Source organism: Orycteropus afer, unplaced genomic scaffold (assembly GCF_000298275.1).
Source record: "Orycteropus afer afer isolate SDZICR_OR568_19922 unplaced genomic scaffold, OryAfe1.0 scaffold00103, whole genome shotgun sequence".
Taxonomy (NCBI): domain Eukaryota; kingdom Metazoa; phylum Chordata; class Mammalia; order Tubulidentata; family Orycteropodidae; genus Orycteropus; species Orycteropus afer.
This window is the reverse complement of record NW_006921690.1, coordinates 8,465,557-8,488,326: the sequence shown is the minus strand read 5'-3', so window position 1 is coordinate 8,488,326 and position 22,770 is coordinate 8,465,557. Positions and strand designations below refer to the sequence as shown.

At 39.0% G+C, this 22,770-nt stretch overlaps 1 protein-coding gene across 1 annotated transcript in view; it reads right to left on the bottom strand.

Moving 5' to 3' along the window:
* Positions 1-22,629: 22,629 nt before the first annotated feature.
* Positions 22,630-22,770, bottom strand: part of DCDC1 (doublecortin domain containing 1) — a 680,259-nt gene continuing 680,118 nt past the window's right edge. The window contains exon 37 of the mRNA XM_007943315.2: positions 22,630-22,757. Coding sequence (XP_007941506.2) covers positions 22,630-22,757 — 128 coding nt within the window. The remainder of the gene's footprint in view (positions 22,758-22,770) is intronic.

Below are 22,770 nucleotides of genomic sequence, written 5' to 3'. Positions count from 1 at the left end.
AAAACCATGTTATTTGAAGCATCATTGTAATTGAGTAATAATGACAGTTCTGACCGAAGTACATTAGAATGTTCAAAAGTAAATCAGCGTAGAGTTCTAACGTTGTAGATGTATCGATACATGTAAGTTGGGCATATAAAAACATTTTGTTGTTAGAACTAACTATAGGGATATTTTTATAAATAATAATAATAATAATACATTTCCGCTGAAATACGGTACAAAAATTTTATAGACAGTAATTTTGTTGTTACCTGGTGTGGTCTGCATCCCCTGCTCCCCCTAGCAATATCACTGGCTTCATCTCACAAGTATTCTGAAATCTTCTATTTGAGAGATACAGATTATGTATCTCTCAAGCCTGAAAGATTATGGAAATCATAAATATCTTCTTTTATACAAGAAGTTTTTTTTTTATTTGGAAAGTTTATAGGTATTTTCTAGGTAGATTCATAAACCCTATGAAATGGTAAGAAAAAATAATTTTGAGTCTGCATATTATGAATTTAGAGCTTTCAAAAGATTATCAAAGGAGTCTATGAACCAAATAGATTGAGAACTTCTGTTTTATAATAGTCTGATGAGGTTCTGAATGTTGTCAACTCATTTGTAAGTAATTTCACATAATTTTTGGATGTTTATTCAAACTTGGCATTTGAAACCGAAATGTGGAATCATCAAAGATATATTTTAGGAATGTAAGATGCCTAGTTTATACCACAACACTTATTTCATTTAAACCATAACATTTCATTTGCACAATTTTGAGAAGTGGTTCATGCTACTGACAAGAAGAGAAGGACTATCCAGCTAGAACTCAACTCGATTTTACCTGAGGATTGCCGTTCCTGAACAGCTGGCTGAAATGAAACTCTTTGAAGCAGAACCTCTGTTTCCACTGCAATGTGTAATTTCTGTTTGGTGGCCCAGTACAAGAGTAGAAGAAAACGGTTGTACATGATTCTCCTATGATGTTGCTCTGGGAGTGGGCCTGAAGGCATTATACCAATACCTGAGACTTGTGGGCAAAGTCCTGTCCCATTAAGTAGAAATGAAGTTCTCTGCCCTCTAGGCACTTACCATGTAGGTGCAGAGGCAAAACATGCACACAATATATGTGTAGTTTTTGTTTGTTTGTTTGTTGTTGTTGTTGTTGTTTATTTGTTTTACAGGCCACTCTACAGACTAGGAAAACTAGAGAATGTATACAGGAAAATGTCAATGGAATATAAAATTCCTATGACTAACAGTGCCCTTGATTACATCATATCTTACTATGAACTTACAGATACATTAGTTGATTTGTCAGCAAAATCGGCCTATGAAAAAAATCCAGTTTTTTTGAAGGATAAATTTTGGAATGAAAATTTTAAATAAGCTATGCAGCTTAGTTATTGAAGTGGATTTGCTTAAATTCAGAGAGTCTTCAGCCATATAAATAATCAAATTTGTTTGGCATAGTCTTCTGTTTAGAGGTAGGTAAAGGAAGTTTTCTTTCCTGTAAGGTAGAGAGAGAAAAAAAAAAATACACATATACTTATTTATATACACACATAGATATAAAGTTCAGTAGAAGTTGCTATTTAAAAAAAAAAAACTTTATCAGAATAGGTGCATTAAAGCTTGATAAGGTTCATAAAATTTATAGAGGCATCCCCTTCAAGGCCTGATGTGAGTTATGAAATCTAATTTTGTTTTCATAGCTCTGTGATAAAATTTTATCAATGTTATAAAAGGGGTCTTTACTAAGACTGACCAGAAATCTGAACTATCTGGCCAGGCAATAAAAACACATTCCTCAGCTGCAAAGTGTCAGACAAGCAAGGTTTAACTGAAATTGATCGATAAGTCTTCCTTTTACAGTTGAGTGCACTCACTTTACCTCATAGGATAATAGTTTTTTTTTTCTTTTTAATGGTTTTTCCATTAATATCAGACTTCAGTGTTAGAAAGACATAAAGGAAAGAAACATCTCATCCAGAAAAAAATGTAATTTTTAATGGTAGACACTTGCACTCAGAGAAAGTGGTTATGTGGATGAGGTTGGTGACTTTTGTTACTGGTCTGTATAGCTATTGGGGTAGGGAAGGAGCTCAGGTGGGACCCTTGTTGCCCCTCTATGTCCTAAAAAGAGGGTGAGGGACAGTCACATGCATAGAGCAATAACTGTCCCACTATGAGTTGGGCAACAAGGTATAGTTCACCTTGCCTAACTTAGCTGTCCTCAGGAAATTCATCGAAGTAAGCAGTGATTAAATCATTCAATGATTCCTTAAAGGCATCCAGCAAACTAATTTTTAGAATTACCAATATGTGCTCTGGTGCAATAGTGCCTAAGGCATTTGACTGCTAACCAGAAAGCTGGTGGTTCAAACCCACCAGACACTCCTCAGAAGGAAGATTGGACAATCTATTTCTGTAGAAGTATAGCCTAGGAAATCCAAGGAGGGGTTGCTATGAGTCAAATCGACTTGATGGCAGTGAATTTGGTTTGACTTTTTGGCAGAATATAAATACCAATACCTGACATTTCTAAAGCATTAGAAACTTACAAAGAGTTTCTAGGTGGTATAGTAGAAATATCATAGGGTTAGACAGATCTGAGTTCATATCCCAGCTCTGTCACTTATTGGCTGGTGGCTTTGGTCAAGATAATTCACCTTTGAGAAACACCTATTCTGTAAAATATAGAAGTAGAAGAAATGTCTGCTTCATAGGGTGGTCAAAACCAGTATAAACCAGTTGCCTTCAACTCAATTCTGACTCATCGTAATCTCATGTATATCAGAGTGGAACTGTGCTCCAAAGGGTTCTCAGGGGCTGATTTTTTAGAAGTAGATTCACAAGCTTCTCCTCCAAGGCCCCTTTGGGTAGCCTTGAACCTCCAACCTTTCAGTTAGCAGTTGAACACATTCATCTTTTACACTACCCAGGGATTCATAGGGTCAGCTCATGAATATTCAGTGAGACAAATAATACAGTGTAAAAGTCCAGCATGGTGCTTGGAATATGTAGATAATCTTCAAGTATTAGTGCCCTTCCCTTCTATGTTTATGATCTCACTCGACCTTATACCAAGGGACCTGGAGAAGGCAGAACTCAATCTCAGCCTTCTGAGATCTTTCTCTGGAGGCCATCCACAGCCTTTAACTACCATCAAGCCATGCGGTGGCCTCCCTCTGCTGTTCTGGTGAGTTTCAGGTTAGGCTTCAAGAGTGAAGGTGACTCTTGGTGAACACCTGCAGAAAGGCCCTACCAAGCAGAAAGACAGGCCTTCAGGAGTCAGCTGGGATTATGGTTCGCAAACTTGTTACCCAATCATATCTTGCTACTGAATCAGAATTACATTTTTTTCCCCAATGTATTTTTCTTCAATTTTGTTGTTGTTGAGAATATGCGCAGCAAAAAATACACCAATTCAACTGTTTCTACATGTACAATTCAATGACATTGATTACATTATTCGAATTGTGCAGTAATTCTCACCCTCTTTTTCTGAGTTGTTTCTCCCACATTAACATGAACTCACTGCCCCTAAGGTTCCTATCTAATCTTTTGAGTTGCAGTTGTCACTTTGATCCCATATAGATAGTTCTTAAAAGAGCACAATGCTCAAAGCAGACTTTTTTATTTTTTACTCACTCACTGCTATCCATTCGGTTCTGACTCATAGCAACCCCTATTGGGTTTCCAAGGTGGTAAATCTTTGCAGAAGTCCCATGTTCCTTCCACGGAGCAGCTGATGGATCAGCAGTCAACTGCCTTGGGCACTGCACCATCACTAGTTAGGCTAAACTATTGTTTGGTTCTAAGAAGATTTCAGGTGATATTTTTGGTTTTAAAGGTTATCTCAGGGCAACCAGTTTCAGGGGTTCATCTAGCCCCCATGGCTCCATAAAATCTGGAGTCCATGAAAATTTGAAATTCTGTAATACATTTTCCCTGTTTTGATCAGGATTCTTCCATAGAATCTTTGATCAAAATGTTCAGTAACGGGCACCATCCAGTTCTAGTCTCCCAGCAAAAGAGGCAGTTGTTCATACATTCAATATCCTCCTCCTATTCCTGATTCTCATTCTTCCTCTATTGCTCTAGGCAAATAGAGACCAATCATTGTGTCTTAGATGGGCCCTTGCAAGCTTTTAAGACCCTAGGCACTATACAATGAACAAGGAGGCAGAACAGAAGCACTAAACACATTATTAGGCCAACAACCTGGGATGTACCATGGAACGACAACCCTTGAGCTCCAAACAAAGGAACCAGCTCCCATAAGGTATTTGGTTGTACATAATCAGCCTCAGCTACTACTCTTTTTTTCTGGGGGGGGGGGGGGGGGGCAGATGTCATTGGTGTAAATATATCTATCACACAATGTCTGCCAGCTCAACACGTTACAGGGCTACAACTTATTGACAGCAATGACAATAATTGGCTTTACAACTTTATCCTTCACAAATGAAATTTTCCCATCACTGTCTAACCCCCTCTTTCCTCCTTTCTACCATCCCTGGTATTCACTGATAACCTTCATTCTCTACACATTTACCTTTTCTTGTTTTTTTATATGAATGAGTTCATACAATATTTATCCTTCTGTGACTGACTTAATTCACTCAGCATAATATCTTCAAGCTCCATCCATATCATAGTATGTATCAAGACTTTGTTTCTTCTACTGGCTGAATAGTATTCTATTGTACATATGTACCAGATTTTGTTTATACATTCATCTGTTCATGAGCATTTAGGTTATTTCCACCTTGTGGCTATTGTGAATAGTGCTGCAAATAACACTGGTGTACAAGTATTTGTTTGAGTTTCTGCTTTCAGGTGGACTTGCTTGGTCATTTGGTAGTTCTATTTTTAGTTTTTTTTAGGAACTACAACACTGTTCTCCACAATGCTTATACCCTTTTGTATTCCCACCATCAATGGATAAGGGTTCTAACTTCCCCATATACTTACTGACAATTGTTATTTTCTGTTTGTTTGTTTTTCAATCTTAGTCATCCTAGTGACTGGGTGAGGTACCACTCTGATAGCTGATCATTGTGGTTTTGACTGGCATCTCTCCAATGGCTAATGACTTTGAGCATCTTTTCATGTATTTGGTGGCCATTTGAATGACCTCTTCGGTGAAATGTCTATTCAATTCCTTTTCCCATTTTATAATTGAATTATTTGTCTCTTTGCTGTGAAGCCATCAAAGTTTTACATATAGTTTGGCTACTAGATTTATTTTAGAACATATGATTTCCAAAATACACTCTCCCAGCCAGTAGCTTGTTTTTTATTTTTTTGACATAGTCTTTTAATGAGCAAAGTTTTTAAATTTTCTGAGGTCCAATTTATTTACTTAGTCTTTTGCTGTTTGTGATTTTTTTTTTTTTTAATTGTCCTTTAGGGGCAAGTTTCCAGAGCAGTTTTACATTCAACATCATGTGTACATAGAGTTTCACTCCCCATTTACTATCCCCACCCCTAAACCAGTCTCCTCTCCTCCCTGCCCAGTACCCGCCCCATGCCCCTCATAGTTATGCTCTCCTGTGTGTCCTACATTTCATCTGTGCGAATGTTGCTGCTATGGTGCTCCAAGGGATGCATTGCCATAGAGTATTTGGGAATGTCTTCCTGGGTTGACTGGTCTGCACGTACATCTTGTTTACTTTTGGACTGAGACCCAGCCCCTAGGAGGGAGTTTTATTCCAGGCCCAGAATGTATCCCAAGGCCATAGTATTGGGGGTCTCACCAGGCTCCAACCGACCAGTAATTCTGGTCTTTATTGATTTTGATCAAAACCACAATGATCAGATATCAGAGTGGTACCTCATCCCAGTAGGATGACTAAGATTAAAACAACAAATGAACATTTTGGATTTTGTTCCACATTTTCCCTCCCACTCTATCCAGGATTTCCAGATTTCATCCTTTCCTGAGTGGTTGGCATTGATAGCCGGGCACCATCTAGTTCTTCTAGTCTCAAGGGCCATCATGTCCTAGGGCTGATTGCTCCTGAATGCCCTTGTTTCTTTGCATTCTTCTTTGCTTCTGACAATAAGAGACCCTTACCTGCGTCTTAGATGTCCGCTTGAAAGCTTTTAAGACTCCAGTTGCTACTCACCAATGTAGGATGAGGAACAAGACTTTTATGTATGTGACAATTGAGTCTGGTGTCCCCCAGTACTATGGTCCTGTGTCGGTAAATCCATTGGATCTCTCTCCCACAGTGTCTGGCTGTCTGTGAGGGATTACTCTATGTCTGTCTTCTGTTGTTTCTGTAAGGTTTGCAGGTATTTTGTATCACTGGTATCTGTGCAAGATTAGCCTCAGCTGAATCTATCCTTGGTCTAGCATATACTCCTGTTCACTGACCCCCATCTGATCCTCTCAGGTGTTTATGTGTTTATCTCTAGCCTGGTGTTTGGTGTTAATGGTAATGCAGTATTGTGGATATACTGGTTGGTATTAGCATCTGTTGTCTACATCTCATGTGCATAATTCAGTGTCCTCCCTTTTCTTAATGTTATCATGGTGGTCACAGACTCTTTCTATACCATCCCTCCCCTTACTCACATCAACATGTGACCCCCAACTAGCCTGAAATCCCCTTCCCTCCCCACCCTGGTAACCTACACAGTGAGTTCTCTTTCTCAAGCAAACCCTTCTTTGTCTTTTTACAGTAATAGGCTCATACAGTATTTGTCCTTCTATGATTGACTTACTTCACGCAGCATAATGTCTTCCAGGCTAATCCATGTTGTGAGATGATTTGTGTATCCTTCATTGTTCTTTAATGTAGCATAGTATTCCACTGTGTGAAGGTACCATAATTTGGTTATCCATTCTTCCATTGATGGACATTTAGGTTGTTTCCGTCTCTTTGCTATAGTGAATTGTGCTGCGATGAATATAGTTGTGCATGTGTCTCTTTGTGGACTGTGTCTCACCTCTTTAGCATATATTCCTAATAATGGAATTGCTCGGTCAAATGGTATTTCTATTTTCGGTTTTTTAAGGAACCATCATACTGTTTGCCACAATGGTTGGACCATTTTACAATTGCACCAGCAATACACAAGAGTTCCAATCTCTCTATAACCTCATCACCATTTGTTATTTTCTGTCCTGTTGAACTTTGCTATTATTGCTGGGGTGAGATGATATCTCATTGTTGTTTTGATTTGCATCTCTCTAATGATAAAGATAGCGAGCAATTCTTCATGTGTTTGTTGGCCACCAGCATATTGCCTTTAGTTAAGTGCCTGTTCAAGTCTGTTGCCCATTTTTGAATTTGGTTGTTTGTCTTTTTGGTGTTGAGGTGTTGAAGTTTTCTATAGATTTTGGAGATAAGTCCTTTGACAGATATGTCATAACTAAACTAAACTCACTGATATGGAGGCGGGTCCAACTCATAATGACCCTCCTTGAGTTTCCGAGGTGGTATCACTGTGGAAGAAGATTGCCCAACCTTCCTCCCAGGGAGTGGCTGGTAGGTGTGAACCACCAGCCTTCTGGTTAGGAGGCAAATGCCTTAGGCACTATGCTACCAGAGCTTCCCAGATATGTCATAGGCAAATATTTTCTCCCAATCTGTAGGTTCTCTTTTTACCCTTTTGACAAAGTCTTTCAATGCCCATAAGAATTTTTAAAAGGTCCCAGTCATTTAGCTTCTCTTCTACATCCTGTGCATTCTGGGTTATTTTTGGTAGTCTATTTATGCCATAATTTAGGGCTCCTAGATTTGCCCCTATTTTATCTTTGATGCATTTTATAGTTTTGGGGTTTACATTTAAATCTTTGATCCAGCTTGAGTTTGTTTTTGTGCATGGGGTGAGGTATGGGTCTTGTTTCATTTTTCTGCAAGTTGATACCCAGTTTTGCCAGTACCATTTTTTACAGAGCCTGTCACTTCCCCATTTAATGGGTTTTGAACCTTTGTCAAAGATCAGGTGTCCATAGATAGGTCAATTTCTGGACTTTTGATTCTGTTCCATTGGTCTGTCTGTCTATCATTGTACCAATACCACACTGTTTTTACTACTGTGGCTGTATAGTAGGTTTTAAGATCTGGGAGTGTGATATCTCCCACTTTGTTCTTCTTTTTCAGCAGTGCTTTGCTTATCCAAGGTTTCTTTCCTTTCCATATGAAGTTAGTAATTGGTTTCTCCATGTCCTTAAAAATATTTGTTGGAATCCAGATCGGAATTGTATTAAATATGCAGATTGCTTTAGGTAGTATTGACATTTTCACAATATTCAGTCTACCTATCCATGAACAAAGCAGGTCCGTCAATTTATGTAGAGCCTTTGTTGTCTCTTGTAGTAGTGTTTTATAATTTTCTTTGTATAGGTCTTTTGTGTCCCTGGTAAGGTTTATTCCTAGATATTTTATCTTTTTAGTAGCTATTGTAAATGGTATTGTTTCCCTTTTTTCTTTATCAGAGGTCTCTCTGTTGGTGTAGAGAAATCCAGCTGATTTTTGTATGTTGACCTTGTATCCTGCCACTTTGCTGAACCTATTAGTTTCAGTATTTTTTTTTTTTTTATTGAGTCTCTTGAGTTTTCTATGTACAAGATCATATCATCTGCAAATAGAGATAGTTTTACTTCCTCTTGGCCAATTTGTATGCCTTTTACTTCTCGTTCTTGCCTTATTCTTATTGCCCTGGCTAGGACTTCAAATACAATGTTAAATAGGAGTGGTGATAGAGGGCATCCCTGTCTGTTCCCCGTTCATAAGGGGAATGATCTGAGTCTTTCTCCATTAATAATGGCTTTGCATATATGCCCTTTATTATGTTGAGGAATTTCCCTTCTATCCCTATTTTGCTAAGAGTTCTGAACAGGCGCAGATGTTGTATTTCATCAAATGCCTTTTCTGCATCGATTGATATGATCATATGGTTCTTTTGTTTTGTTTATGTGGTGGATTACGTTGATTGTTTTTCTGATGTTGAACCATCCTTTCATATCAGGTATGAATCCCCCTTGGTCAGGATGTATTATTTTTTTGATACGTTGTTGGATTCTGTTGGCTAGGATTATGTTGAAAATTTTTTCATCTATGTTCCTTTTTAGTGGTGTCTTTCCCTGGTTTTGGTATTAGTGTTATGCTTGCTTCATAAAATGAGTTTGGGAGTATTCCATCTTTATTCTATATTCTGGAATTGCTTGAGTAGTATAGGTATCTTTTTTATTTCAGTTGATTCTGTTGTGATGACACCCTTTTTGTTTGCTATTCTTGTAATTTACATCTTCTCTTTCTTTTCTTTTGTTAGATTTTGCCAATGGTTTGTTTGTTAATCTTTTCAAAGAACCAGCTCTGAGCTCTGAGTACTGCTTTTGCTGTGTCCCATAGGTTTTGGTATGATGTATCTTCATTCTTATTTGTTCCTAGGATTTTTTTTTTTTCACTTTTTATTTCTTCTGTTACCCAGTAGTTTATGCATAGTGAATTGTTCAACTTTCACATGTTTGACGTTTTTTCCTTGATCTTCCTATTACTTATTTCTAATTTTATAGCATCGTGGTCCAAGATGCTTTGTAGTATTTCAATGTTCTTGAATTTATTGAGGCTTGTTTTACGTCCTAACATATGATCTATTCTGGAGAAGGATCCATGTGCACTGGAGAATTCATAAATTGTGCTTTCATTGGGTGGAATGCTCTGTGTATGTCTATGAGGTCAAGTTGGTTGATTGTGTTGTTGAGTTTTTCCATATCTTTGTTTTTTTTCTAGGTGATCTGTCCCTCCTTGAAAGTGGTATGTTAAAGTTTCCTACTACTATTGTAGAGTTGTCTATTGTCCCTTTTAATTCAATTAATATTTGCTTCACATATTTTGGAGCACTTTCACTGGGTGCATAAATATTTATTATTGTAATGTCTTCTTTGTCAATTGACCTTTTCAGCATCATATAGTGTCCTTCTTTGTCTCTTATGTTGTTTTTCACCTTAACGTCTGTTTTATTAGAAATTAATATTGCCACTCCTGCTCTTTTTTGGTTACTGATAGTTTGGTATATTTTTTTTTTCCACTCCTTAACTCTAAATTTGTTTTTATCTTTGTGTCTAAGGTGGGTCCCTTGTAGGCAACATATCAACAGGCCTTCTTTTCTTATCTAGTCTGCCACTCTCTTTCTTTGATTGGTGCATTTAGTCAATTCACATTGAGTGTAATTAGTGATAGGTATGAATTGATTGCTGTAATTCCATTGTGATTTTTGTCATGTTGGAGTTCCCTCAGTCCATATACTTTTCTGTGCTGAGTTCATTTTGTTGTGAAGTGTTTCCTCTCTTTTGTTCTTTATTGTTGGTTTTGTGCTTATTAAACCCATATGTTTTCCTTCCTTCTGGATTTGGCTAGGGGAATTGTTAATTTTCTCTGTGGTTACCTTGGAATGAATTCTTGTCTCTATATTTCTAGAACAGTCTGTTCTGTGAGGACATTGTCCTGTTTTCCTCTCCATTTGGAGTTTGTAACTAGAACCTTTATTCCCTCTATTTGGTTAGCTGCTGTTGGGTGCAGATTGCTACCTTGATTTTTAGTGTACAATATTTTATGGTCTTATTTTGAGTGTCTATTTCTGATTTGGTTTTAGTGTTGATGTCATGTGTCCTGATTTTGTTGTTCTTTGTTGTGGGTTCTCTAATGGAAGGACTTCCTTAAGCATTTCTTGTAGGGTTGGTCTGGTTTTCACAAAATCCTTAATTTCTGTTTGACTGAGACTATTTTGATTTTGCCCTCATATTTGATGGACAGTTTCACTGGATAGAGGATTCTTGGTTGGAAGTTCTTTTCCTTTAGTGTTTTACATATGCCATCCCATTACCTTCTTTCTTGCATGTTTTCTGCTGAGTAATCAGAGCTCAGCCTAACTGTTTGATTATAAGTAATATTTGTTTTGTTCTGGGTAGCTTGCAAAATTTTTTCTTTTTCTTTGGCTTTGGAGAGTTTGATTATGATATGCCTCAGTGTTTTTCTCTTGGGATCTATCCTGTATAGGGTTCTATGAGCTTCTTGGACAAATATCTTTTCTTCCTTCATGATATGGGGGAAGTTTTCTGTTAGTAGGTCTCCCACAATTTTCTCATTTTTTTTTTTTTTTCACCTCTTCTTGTTCTGGAATTCCAATGAGGCCTATGTTGTTTCTTTTCATGTTGTCCTGCATAACTCTTAGGTTCTCTTCATTTCTCTTAAATCTTTGTTCTGATTTTTCTTCATACAGGCTGGTGTGCAGGGATCTGTCCTCTAGGTGGGAAATGTGTTCTCAGCCAGTTCTACCCTAGTCTTTTGTGCTTCCACTGAATTGTTTAATTCTGTAATTTTGTTATTCATCTTCTGGATGAATGAAGTTAGTTATTCATCTAACTGCTATTTTTGTATGAGTTCTGATTGCATATCAATCCTGTTATTTTGTTCTTGAATGGTTTTCCTGAGTTCTTTCAGGGTACTGTCTGTTCTCCTGTCTGGGGTTTCCTTAAGCTCTTGTAGAGTTCTATAAACATACCTTCTAAATTAATTCTCAGATAATTCTATTGCCTCCTCTTCTTCCATGTTTAATAAGACTTTTGTTTGGGATTTTACTTCCAATGTCTTAAGCTGTTTTTCTTTTTTTTTTTTTTTTGTTTGTTTGTTTGTTTGTTTGATTTGAGGTTGCTTGTTGTTTCCTAGATTTTGAAGTTGTCTTTAACTGTTAGTAATGTATTGATTTGTTTTGTCTTAGTACTATGATTTAATATTTTGAAAAGGTGGAGCTGGTGTTTTGTTTTGTTTTTTGTTTTTTTGTCTATTGATCAGGGGTGCTGGGTTGCTCTGCAGTTTTCTTTGTGATGATGGAATCACTGTGTGGAATGTGGATGCAGGTCTCTGTCATAAAGGGAGTTTAGTATTCCAGCTGCCATGTTATGGTGGCTGAATGTGGTTTTTCTATTGGCTGAGGCAGGGTAGAAGCAGAGAAAGGAGAAAAAAAGAGAGAAAGAAAAAAGAAAAGCTCCAAGGTGCCAGGAGCAGTTTGTAGGGCTTTAAGCTGGCTGTTAATGATGATGTCATACTGTTACTCACAGGCCCACAGCTCAAGTTCAGAAAAGACTCAAATTTTTAGGGGGCCACCACTTTCCATCAGGTTCAGACAGATGCAAAAACCCCGCTCTCCAGACCCCTCCATGCCAAAAATCTGGCCTAGGATAACTGCCCTGATCCACAATCCATGATGGGAGTCATCCCAGGGCCCGGCCACTTATGGCGCTAATGTTACCTCTGCAACCCTTTCAGCAGTACCCTGAGCCAGAGGGATCTCTGTTCTCTCCCAGCGGTCCCAAGTTTACCCATAAAAGCAGGTGCTGAAGGTAGATCCGTGGAGTGGATGCAGGTTCTCTGGTGTGGTGTGTTGTCTCCACTGCTCCAGAGAGGTCTCCAATGCCCTTTCTTGCCTACCAGTCAGTGCTCCTCAGGGAAGGTTCACCTGTTTTTGTTATTTTTTCCCTCCAGGTAATTGCACTGCCCCTTTCTCCTCTCTAATCCTACCCCCCTGCAGTTAGTGTACTCTGACTTAATGAGCTATTCAGAGTACCAGAGTCCACATTTCAAACTGCTGCACCTAGTTTTCCAGGCACTAAGATGCTAGAGGGAACTAGCATGTGCACTACAGGGGAGATGCCACTTTCCCCTCCTGTGTTTGTTATTATATTAGATAATCCATTGTTAAAAGCTAGGCCAGATAGTGTTGCCCTTGCATTTTCTTCTAAGAATTTTACAGTTTTAGCTTGCATGTTTAGGTTCTTTATCTATTTTGAATTTGTTTTTGTTTTGGCACCTTGGAGCTTTTTTTTTTTTTTCTTTCTCTCTTTTCTTCCCCCTTTCTTCACCTCTACCCTGCCTCATACAATAGAAAAAACACATTTGTTTTTATGTGGTGTGAGGCATGGGTCCTGATATATTTTTCTGCATGTGGACATCCAGTTTTCCCAACATCATTTATTGAAAAGAGTCTTTTTTTCCCCATCAAATGGATTTAGCACCCTTGTCAATAATCAGTTGCCCATAGATGCATGAGTTCATTTCTGGAATTTCAATTCTATTCCCTTGGTCTATGTGTCTATTGTTATACCAGTACCAGGCTGTTTTGATTTCTTTAGCTGTATATTTTAAAATCAGGAAGTGTGAGTCCTCCTACTTTTTTTTTTTCTCTTTCAACATTGCTTTAGCTATTTGGTCCTCTTGCCATTCCACATAAAGTAGAGGACTGGTTTTTCTATTTCTGTAAAGAAGGCTGTTGGAATTGTTATAGGGATTTCACTGAATGTAAATATTGCTTTGGGTAGTACTTTGATTTTAAAATATTCAGTCTTCCAACCCAAGAACCTGGGACATCTTTCCTTTCCATTTATTTAAGTCTTCTGTAATCTCTTTCAGCAGTGTTTTATAAATTTCATTGTACAAGTCCTCCTTCATGTCTCTGGTTAGATTTCTAGGTATTTTATTCTCTTAGATGCTATTGTAATGGAATTGTTTCCCTAAATTCTCTTTCAGATTTCTCATTGCTGGTGTATACAAACCCCAGAATTAGATTTTTAAAAATGGATGTGACTTTAGAAATGGAAGAGTGCACACTTCTCAGTTATAGAAAAGGAAGTAGCAGCTTAGATGGTCCTTCAGGCAGTTAGCATCAAGCTGTATATTCCCATGAGCCCCATCCAATGCCCCTTCCATTCTATTAAGTGTCCCCAGTACTCAGGATGTCAGCACAGGAATGGAAGATCCAGCCTGGATCCAAGGATATGTAAAATATTCTCAGAATAAGTCTTTGCTATTGAAGAGATATGTGGCTGTGGTGGAATCAAGGTCCTTCCTAGTTCTAAAAGCTTGTACCAAGACAGAGTGGATTCCAAAATGGCACAATGACTAGAATTTAGGGGAAGGAAGGGGGAAGAATAGTTCTCTTTCCCACCAACTGTCTGGAAAGGATGAAGTCTGCTCATCTCAGGCCCTAGTATGTAGCAACTCCTGAAAAAACTCATGGAAGTTTTAGAGTGGGCAGAGGGGATGGAGGGCAGGGGCAATGACTCCTGTTTAGAAATCTCCTAGACTGGCGGACTCCCATTTTCATGCTGTTTCTGGCAGCAGAGATCAGTCTGGGTCACCTCTATGCCACTGAGTAAATATGCTGAAAATTATGACTATTTCAGACAAATGTTTAACTGTTCTCTGATTATCTATGATGCCACAGGCCAAAGTCAAAGCAATCTAACCTGAAAGTGAGTTTACTTTGCATTGTGATTTATGGAATGAGAATTCTGGGTGCTCTGTGGGACTAATTTAATATGAAACATTCAGATGTCTGTCTCATAATGTCATTCATCTTCCCTTAGCCTTCCTGCACCAGGGGGCATGTGGTTCAGAGAGCAGGCTCTCCATTCTCAGCCACAAATCATCACACTTCTGAAAGGGGTGACATGTCTTCCCTTCCAAGCCAAGAGGCCCACAGCAGAGGCAGCTGAGCAGTTAAGGGTCTGTCTGGGCTCTAAAGGGAGAAGAGTGTTTTTTCACTGTATCAGGATGCAGAAATATTTTGAAAGTCACAGTTGAAGGAGTCACAATCAATATTGCTTTGGTTTGCCTTCTGATAAAGGGAATTTAGCCTATACTGTCTTAACAACAACTATAAGACTTGTTTTATAAGAAGGCAATGTGATGTCCTAAAGACTGATATTCGAGGGAAAGAAAGTTCTACGAAAACCCAAGCTCTGATGAAATATATATGCCTATATTAAAAAGTAGGTAATTTAGTACATGGTAAAAAACTTTTCAACCAGTAAGCCAAAACCAAACCTACTGCTGTGGAGTCAGATCTGACTAATAGCTACCTCTCCCTGGGTTTCTGAGATGGTATCACTACGGAAGTAAATTGCCCAACCTTCCTTTTGAGGAGTGGCTGGTGGGTTTGAACTGCCAGTCTTCTGGTTAGCAGTCACATGCCTTAGGCACTATGCCACCTTAAATTTTACATTCATTCAATAAATATTCATGAATGCCTGCCATATAGTAAGGAATATGCAGGCACTGGGAGTAGGAGCTCTGGTAGCACAATACCTAAGGCACTTGACTGCTAACCAGAAGGCTGGTGATTCAAACACACCAGCCACTCCTCGGAGGGAAGATTGGGCAATCTACTTCCATAGTGATACTGCCTCAGAAACCCAGGGAGGGGTCACTATAAATCAGGTCCAACTTGGCACATAACAACAACAACAACAGGCACTGGGAATACAAGGGTAAACAAGCCTGGCCTTAGTTTCCAGGAGTTTACAGGCCAATGGGAAAAATGGTATGTCCCTAGGGGTAAGTCTATAACTGAGGTAACAAGGGGCTCTTAGGGAGTACATGGAAGGAAGTTCCTAATGGTCTGGTCAGAAGTATAGTCAAAGAAGATTTCCTGACAAGCTAGGGAGCTCTGTGAGACCAATGCTGTAGAGCTGGGGCTGGACCATATTCCAAAGGGCTTTGAATATCATGAGGAGGAATTTGTTCTTTATCCTGATGAGAACAGGGGACCACTGAAGGCTCTTAAGCAAGGGAGTGATGTGATACCATTTTCACTCTAAAAAGATAATTCTGGCCACAATTTGGACAAAGAATTTAAGAGGAGCAAGACTAATCAGAAAATTATTGGTATTATCTGAATGAGTGATAGCAATAGCCAAAAGTAAGATAATGTCATTGTCAGTAAGACACAGAGGAGCCATGTTTTATATCATGCGATCTGCAACATCTTACTAAAAGAATGAGTAAATGGCAGGAGCTACTATGCAGCCTCCAGCCATTTCACTTTCCCTTAGAAGACACAAATAATGAAATTCACATAGCAGAGTGGCTCTGGGGCTAAAAGAAACAGAAAAGGAGGCAGGGGCTAAAAGGAACAGAAAAGGAGGCAGGAAATAGAAGCTATGAAGCAGCAGAGGCCATGAAGAGGCAATACCACGACTTGGTGTGGAACAGAGTGGCCCTTGGAGAAGCAGACGATCCACAGGAAACATGAAACCCACAGGGAAGCCAAACACAGGAATGGCTGACTACTATGGTTGCCATTGAGACACAGACAGTCTGTGCACCTTGAATGGAAACCGCCATGACACCTGTTTGCTGGGCTCAATTCTTTGTTAATCATCACAATAAATCTCTATCACTGGAGGTAAATTGGACAGTGTCTCACTAGTATTCATAAGGTTTTCAGTAAATCAAGGTACATCAAATGTGTCCCTGTACTTTATAATCTGAAACAGCTTAATTGAATATATACTGTCTAATTCAACTTTTATATTGGTTTGCTTTAATGGCTTCTCATGGCACTTTAAAATAAAAATCCAACTCCCTAGCATGGTCTATAAGACCCTCTACAATCTAGCCCATGCTCATATCATCTCATGCCTGGTACCCCCAACATTCTAGGTCAGCCCCAGATACTACATTTGTCACCATCTGTCACATTCACCTTTGCATACCCAGCAACTAGAACACTGCTTGACACTTTTTTTTTTTTTTTAATACAAAAACAAATTAGTTTTTTAAAGGGAGGAAATGGCTATGGAGCATTTAAAATGTTTTTTTAAAAAAACAAAAAATCTCACTTTCATCGAGTCCTTGGGTTTCTGAGGTGATATCCATATGGAAGTAGACTGCCCAACCTTCCTTCCGAGGAGTGGCTGGTGGGTTTGAACCGCCAGCCTTCTGGTTAGCAGTCAAATGCCTTAGGCACTACACCACCAGAGCTCCTATTTGAAATATAGCTAATCCAAATGGAAATATGTTTTAATTATGGTGTAAAATATACACCAAATATTGGAAACACAGAATAACAACAATACAAAATGGAAAAATATCTCAATAATTTTTATATTTATTATATGTTGAAATGATAATACTTTGGATATATTGGGTAAAGTAAAATATAGTGTTAAAATTTATTTCAGCTGTTTCTTTCCACTTTTCCTAAAAATGTGACTAATAGAGAGTTTAAAATTACACATGTGACTCCCCTTGTATTTATAATGGATGGTGCTGTTTTAGACACCGGCCTTCTCAGTACCTTGAGTGTCACTGTTTCCTGATTGTTACTTTTGTCGAGAACTGTGTTCCTTGCTTCAACATTCTCCTTGTTTTTCCTTGCTGGAGTGGCGCATTCATTGTCTTCTTCTTTGTATGTGGTCTCCATATGGAAGCCTTTAAGTATGTCATGCATGTAGTATGTCATCCCCTCAACCCAATTATTCTCTAACTCACTTTGATGTCCTTCATAATGACTTACCAAACCTTTAAATTACTTTATTTGTTGCATGTAATTATTCTATATGCTTGCTTAACTTTAAGTACACCCTCCTCTCCCCATTCCCTGCTCCCCTCCCCAACATAAAAAAATGAGCTCCAGGGACAGGGGCCACATCTCCACACTAATCTTTGCATGCCTGGCACATCTGAAACAGTACCTGGCTATCTGCATCTGTATCTATATTTATATGAATTAGTTTTTCCTAAAACCATTTGTTATTGAAGAGAAATCATGTCCTCTGGAATTATATACTTTCAGATGAGCCTCCCAGAGATAGGGGGCTCAGGTTCACACATTAACCAGACTTTGGGCAAATGCAGAACAGAGAGGTAGCCTTAAACCCCTCTCCCCTCAAGTAAGTAGCTCCTCAACAGGAAAAGGGGCCACTTTTTAACAGGACCCCTGTCCTTGTTCCAAGCTATCCCTCTGTGTAGCCATAAAAATGCAAAAGAAAACATCAGTAAACTGGTTATTTTCCCAGCTCTCAAAATTATTCTGCTCCTTGATGTATGTAGCACAGCTCTGACATTATTCCTGTGACCTTTAAAACAGCAAGATTTTATCAGTATTGAAGGCAGCATAATTAACATGGGCAGCTTCAGCACCTCAAACTCACTTGTGCAGCCTTCCAGTGTCTGGATCTTAATTATAATCTCTGGGTGGTTAGTCCCAATCCCAGAAACCTTTCCATAATTTTTAAGGAAAGGTGATGAGAAAACCTGAGGACACGTTTTAGACTCAAACCCTCGCACACACAGCAAATGTTTCTTTGCCTTCATAGCCCAAATGCAAGGGTAAAAGGCAGACAGTGTTCTAAAAACGGGTACATACCCTTGGGCTGCGCCCACCTGATAGCAACTGTGCTTTCCTTGATAGGCATAAAACCTATGGCAGAACTTCTCTCAGCCTGGTCAACTAATACTCTTCTTTCCAAGTACTTATTAAAATGCAGATTCCCTGCCCCACCTCAACAAGCTGAATCAGAATCTCTAGCATTGAACCTGGAAATCTATAGTTTATCAATCTCCCCAGGTGTTTCTCATACACACTAAGTTTGAGAGTCATATCACATCAAAGACGCATCCTTTGCTCATCCAAAGCTTGCTCCAGGGAGGAATTTTTCAAATGAAAAGATGGGCTGTAAACACCCCTACCAGAAAACAGCAGGGAAAACTGAGGAGAGAAGGTCAGACAGAAGGCAAGGAGCGAGACAGAAGGAGGAAAGGGGAACAAGTCCTGGAAATGAAAACAGATATGTACAATCAAGTCTTATATTTTGGGGGCAATAACCCTAGGAATTTTGGGAGGTTTCCTCCTCTCTCTTTTCAGTTGTTGTTGTTATGTGCCATCAAGTCAGACCCGACTCATAGCGACCCCTCCTTGGATTTCCGAGGCAGTATCACTACAGAAGTAGATTGCTCCATCTTCCTTCCAAGGAGTGGCTGCTGGGTTTGAACCATCAGCCTTCTGGTTAGCAGTCAAATGCCTTAGGTACTATGCTACCAGAGCTCCTTACTTTTCAGTAGCATTAAAAAACAAAACAAAAAAAAAAAAAACCTCACTGCCATCAAGTTGATTCAACTCATAGCTACCCCTCCTTGGGTTTCTGAGGCAGTATCTCCATGGAAGTAGATTGCCCAATCTTCTTTCCGAGGACTGGCTAGCAGGTTTGAACCGCCAGCCTTCTGGTTAGCAACCAAATGCCTTAGGCACTACTACACCAGATAGCCTGCAATTATTTAAGGATAGTGTGCCTTTGGGCAATTTCCTGTGAAGCAGAGCTGACAGTGGTAGCAGTGTTTCAGTTGGTCTGACAGAGCTAACATCCCTACGCATCACACCTGAGCTAAAATGCCACTAGTAATTCCCAAGTTTCAAAAGTTCTGCTCCTAGACTGATAGGCTAGGGTGCCAAAATCAGCCAACGATCACAACTGATCTTATTGTACATGAGGCCAACTCAATGGCAGCTAACAACAACGATAACAGGTCCCAAGCCAAAAGGCAGATTTGTAGCAGACAGTAAGTGATAGCTCATTCAATTCAGAATCACTGTTTTACTCTGCAAACAAACAGCATCTTCTGCCTTCTCTCTTCCCCCACTCCCCTCACCTATCCACTTGCATCACAGGCACTAGTACTTCCTCTCTCTTCCTGTTTCTGTTTGCATGTACAGTACAGGGTGACAGCCTATTGGTAATAGCTTCATATTACAGACTCACAGAACTAGAAAATACTAGAGCTGGCAGTAGGCACCGACTGAATCCACAGTGTTACATGATCAGGCCATTTACTTTCATTAGCACTTGCCTGAGTGGTCTTTGTTGATCTAGCTTCGCTGTTGTTTTTGGCAAAGCAGCCCCAAACCTCACAAGGTATGCTGGATTCTAGTTTGTTATGCTGAGAACAAAATCACTGCTCTTTTTTTCTGGATACCTGGTTGTAGGCAGGGAGAGATGTGCTCTCCCAGGAGTGAATCTGAGCATTGGCCTAACAAAAACAGCTGAGGATTACCAACAGGTCCCAATTCTCCTTAACTGAGGACATTGGTACCTGATTTTGTGACAATCTAGAATAACATAGACGTGGTTTTGGGTTTGTTTGTTTTTAATCACTCCTTTCCACATGACGTCAGGAAAATTTGCTGCCTTAGGGCACCACAGATCTCTCGGTGACACTCGGCATACCTGGGTTGTTATTGAAAGTTAGCTCAGAAATTCTGCAGCAGCCACTGGCCAGGATTTCTAAGCAATTTCCGCAAAAGAGAATAAAATTCTCTTTTCCTTTTGCACTTGTTTGTTTTGCTTTGTTCTCTTGATCCACAGAAACAATATTAATTATTATTAATAATCAAGTAAAAATGGAAATGCACACATATCTCCCTACAAACTTGGATGAAGCCCCACAAACCTTCCTTTAAATTTTCAATCATTACTAATGTGTTCTTTTTCACAATGCTGAAGAAGCATCCAGATAAAAATGCTTCTTATTTACAGATACTGTCAGTTAATCTCAAGATGTTTGTTAAACTTTCAGGCATACTGCTTCTGATTAGCTTGCTTAGAAATATGTAACTTCATCCCAACACTTAATCAGGCAACAAAAGCTAGAGGTGGGCAGAAATTTCCAGTTCTCCTGAGGTTAATCACAAAATGCTAGTACACTGTTGATTAACATCTGGATTACCTTAAGGGTGTTTGTGAACCAACAGGAAATAAATTTCTGGAGAAGGCCACAGGCTCAGGGATAGTTGCTTTAGTATTTAATAATGAATGTTTTTCAGTTGATAGAAAAATATTGAAATCTGACTTATGTATAGGAAACTGATTCAAATTTGATAAACATCTCTCCAAAGGAAATTACTGGGTTTATTAAAAGCCTGCGAGGGTTGAACAGAATTGGAATAGTCTTATGCTATAGTTCTTCCTGAAGGTAAACTGCTCCCCAGTCCATCTAGCAGCCAACCAAAGAGGAAATAAGGAAAGAGCAGAGATGCTTTTCATCTAAGTTAACAGTGACTATGAACTTCGGAGGTACCCCAGGCAAGCCCCCATGTACAACATAAGTGTTGCTGCCTTGCTGACAAAATGTGATGTGTTGATGACTGTTATATTACATCTAAAATCCCATTTACTAGTAATAGAAAGGTTCAGTTAAGACTTTTGCCTTAAGTCTCCTGGTGCTTGATAGAGCATTGTGTGATATTACCAATTTTCGCTTCAGGCGTATTCATGTACAACAACCAAGAACTTCACAAGAATTTGCACATTTGATCCAGGGTGAAATTATGCCATTTTCATAGCAAATCAACTTTGCTCTGGCAGCAAAATGATAGGTATATTTGCACCTAGAAAAATTCTCTTGTTTTCAAGGAATTTTGAAGAAAGAAGTTGTCTCCATGGAGATTGTGGTTAAGTCATTTCTAAGGAGAAGCCCACAGATCAGAGTCCTGCTGGCCCACTTTCTGACTGAGAAGTTTGTTAGTCCTTCACGTTTTGAGTTTCTTGTTAAAAAAAAAAAAAAGGGTGGGGGAATCATATGCGATCTTTTTTTCCAACATGTCACAAAGCTGTTTTGGAATACCTTCACATCTCTAACATCGCAAAAGTACATAGAGAACATGTCTGCAAAGGGGAAAATTGCTGTTGATGCAACATGTTGTGAAATTTCACTTCTATGTGCTTTGCTTTTAGTGGTGTCAGAGGCAGCAGCAATGTATTCATGCAGCTGTACTGATCTGCAGGCTGGGAGTGAACAGTAGGCCTTTGCAGCAATTACTGAGAGACTCCTTCAGTTGAAATCATCTACTGTCTTCCTGCACAGCATTAAAGTGGCCGGTGGAGGGGTGAGTGCGGCTGGGCTGTTCTGTACATACCTAGCCAGGCTGCAATTTATATTCAGACAGAGCTGTGAGCAGTTTTCAGAGGAAGAGTGGGAGGAAGAGCATTTCTCTGAAAAATTTCCACCAGGAACAGAAGCCAAATTTTGATTTGTCACAGCTTTTAGAAACAAAAAGGATTCTTTCTTCATTTCAGGAAGAGATTAACAGGTAAGTTTTTCTCTTCCTGTAAGATTGCTACCTAACATTACTAAGGATCACCCTCAACTTATTAGTATTTTTATAAATAATCCTTACATTATTTTTCTTACAACTAGTACATATCTCCTTTCCCTAAGTTTCCATATTGAAGACGTAGTCTTGCTTACTGACCAATGTGTCAAGAATTTTACTTCACTATCATGGACAACATCTTATCATACCACCTACATGGTCCTGCACTGCTACTATTGGCCAAAATGAAGAGAAATCGGAAGAGTAAGGATTGGTTCGTATGCCATTTGGCAGCCACCAGCCACTTCATTTTCACTTAGCAAATGCAGGATATGAACACAGAGGTTCTGAAATTATGGTGACTGAATCAAACAAATGTCAGTTTGTATCAAATTTGGTGTGAGGTGGTAAAACAGTCCATTTTATTATCAAGTGTTATGTATGTATGAGCTACTTGACCCCACTAAATCATTTTTCAATAATAACTCGTAGGTTCATGTTTTCTTTTCCTATAATAAAATACAGATAAAATACTTACCTTACTGGCATTACTTTGCCTAGTTTTGTTAACATCCAGGAATGGATTTGAGGCATAAAATGCCAACTATATAAAACGTATAAGGTAATAGCCTTAAAAGAGACTGCATGAAATTAAAACAGATAATTATATTGTAACAAGCATGTGTCTTGCTTGTTACAAACAGCTGTAATAGTGAAACACAGCAGAAAATACAATGGGTCTTATAGGAATTAATTGCACAGATGTACCAGAGATAGCTGCTTTGATGATGGAGACACTGCAATGTCTGTGGCCTGAGGGCCCTCCTGCCTTCGGACTCTTGCATAATTTGCTCTGACTTCCATCAGTTGCTTTAACTCTGTTTAAAAAAA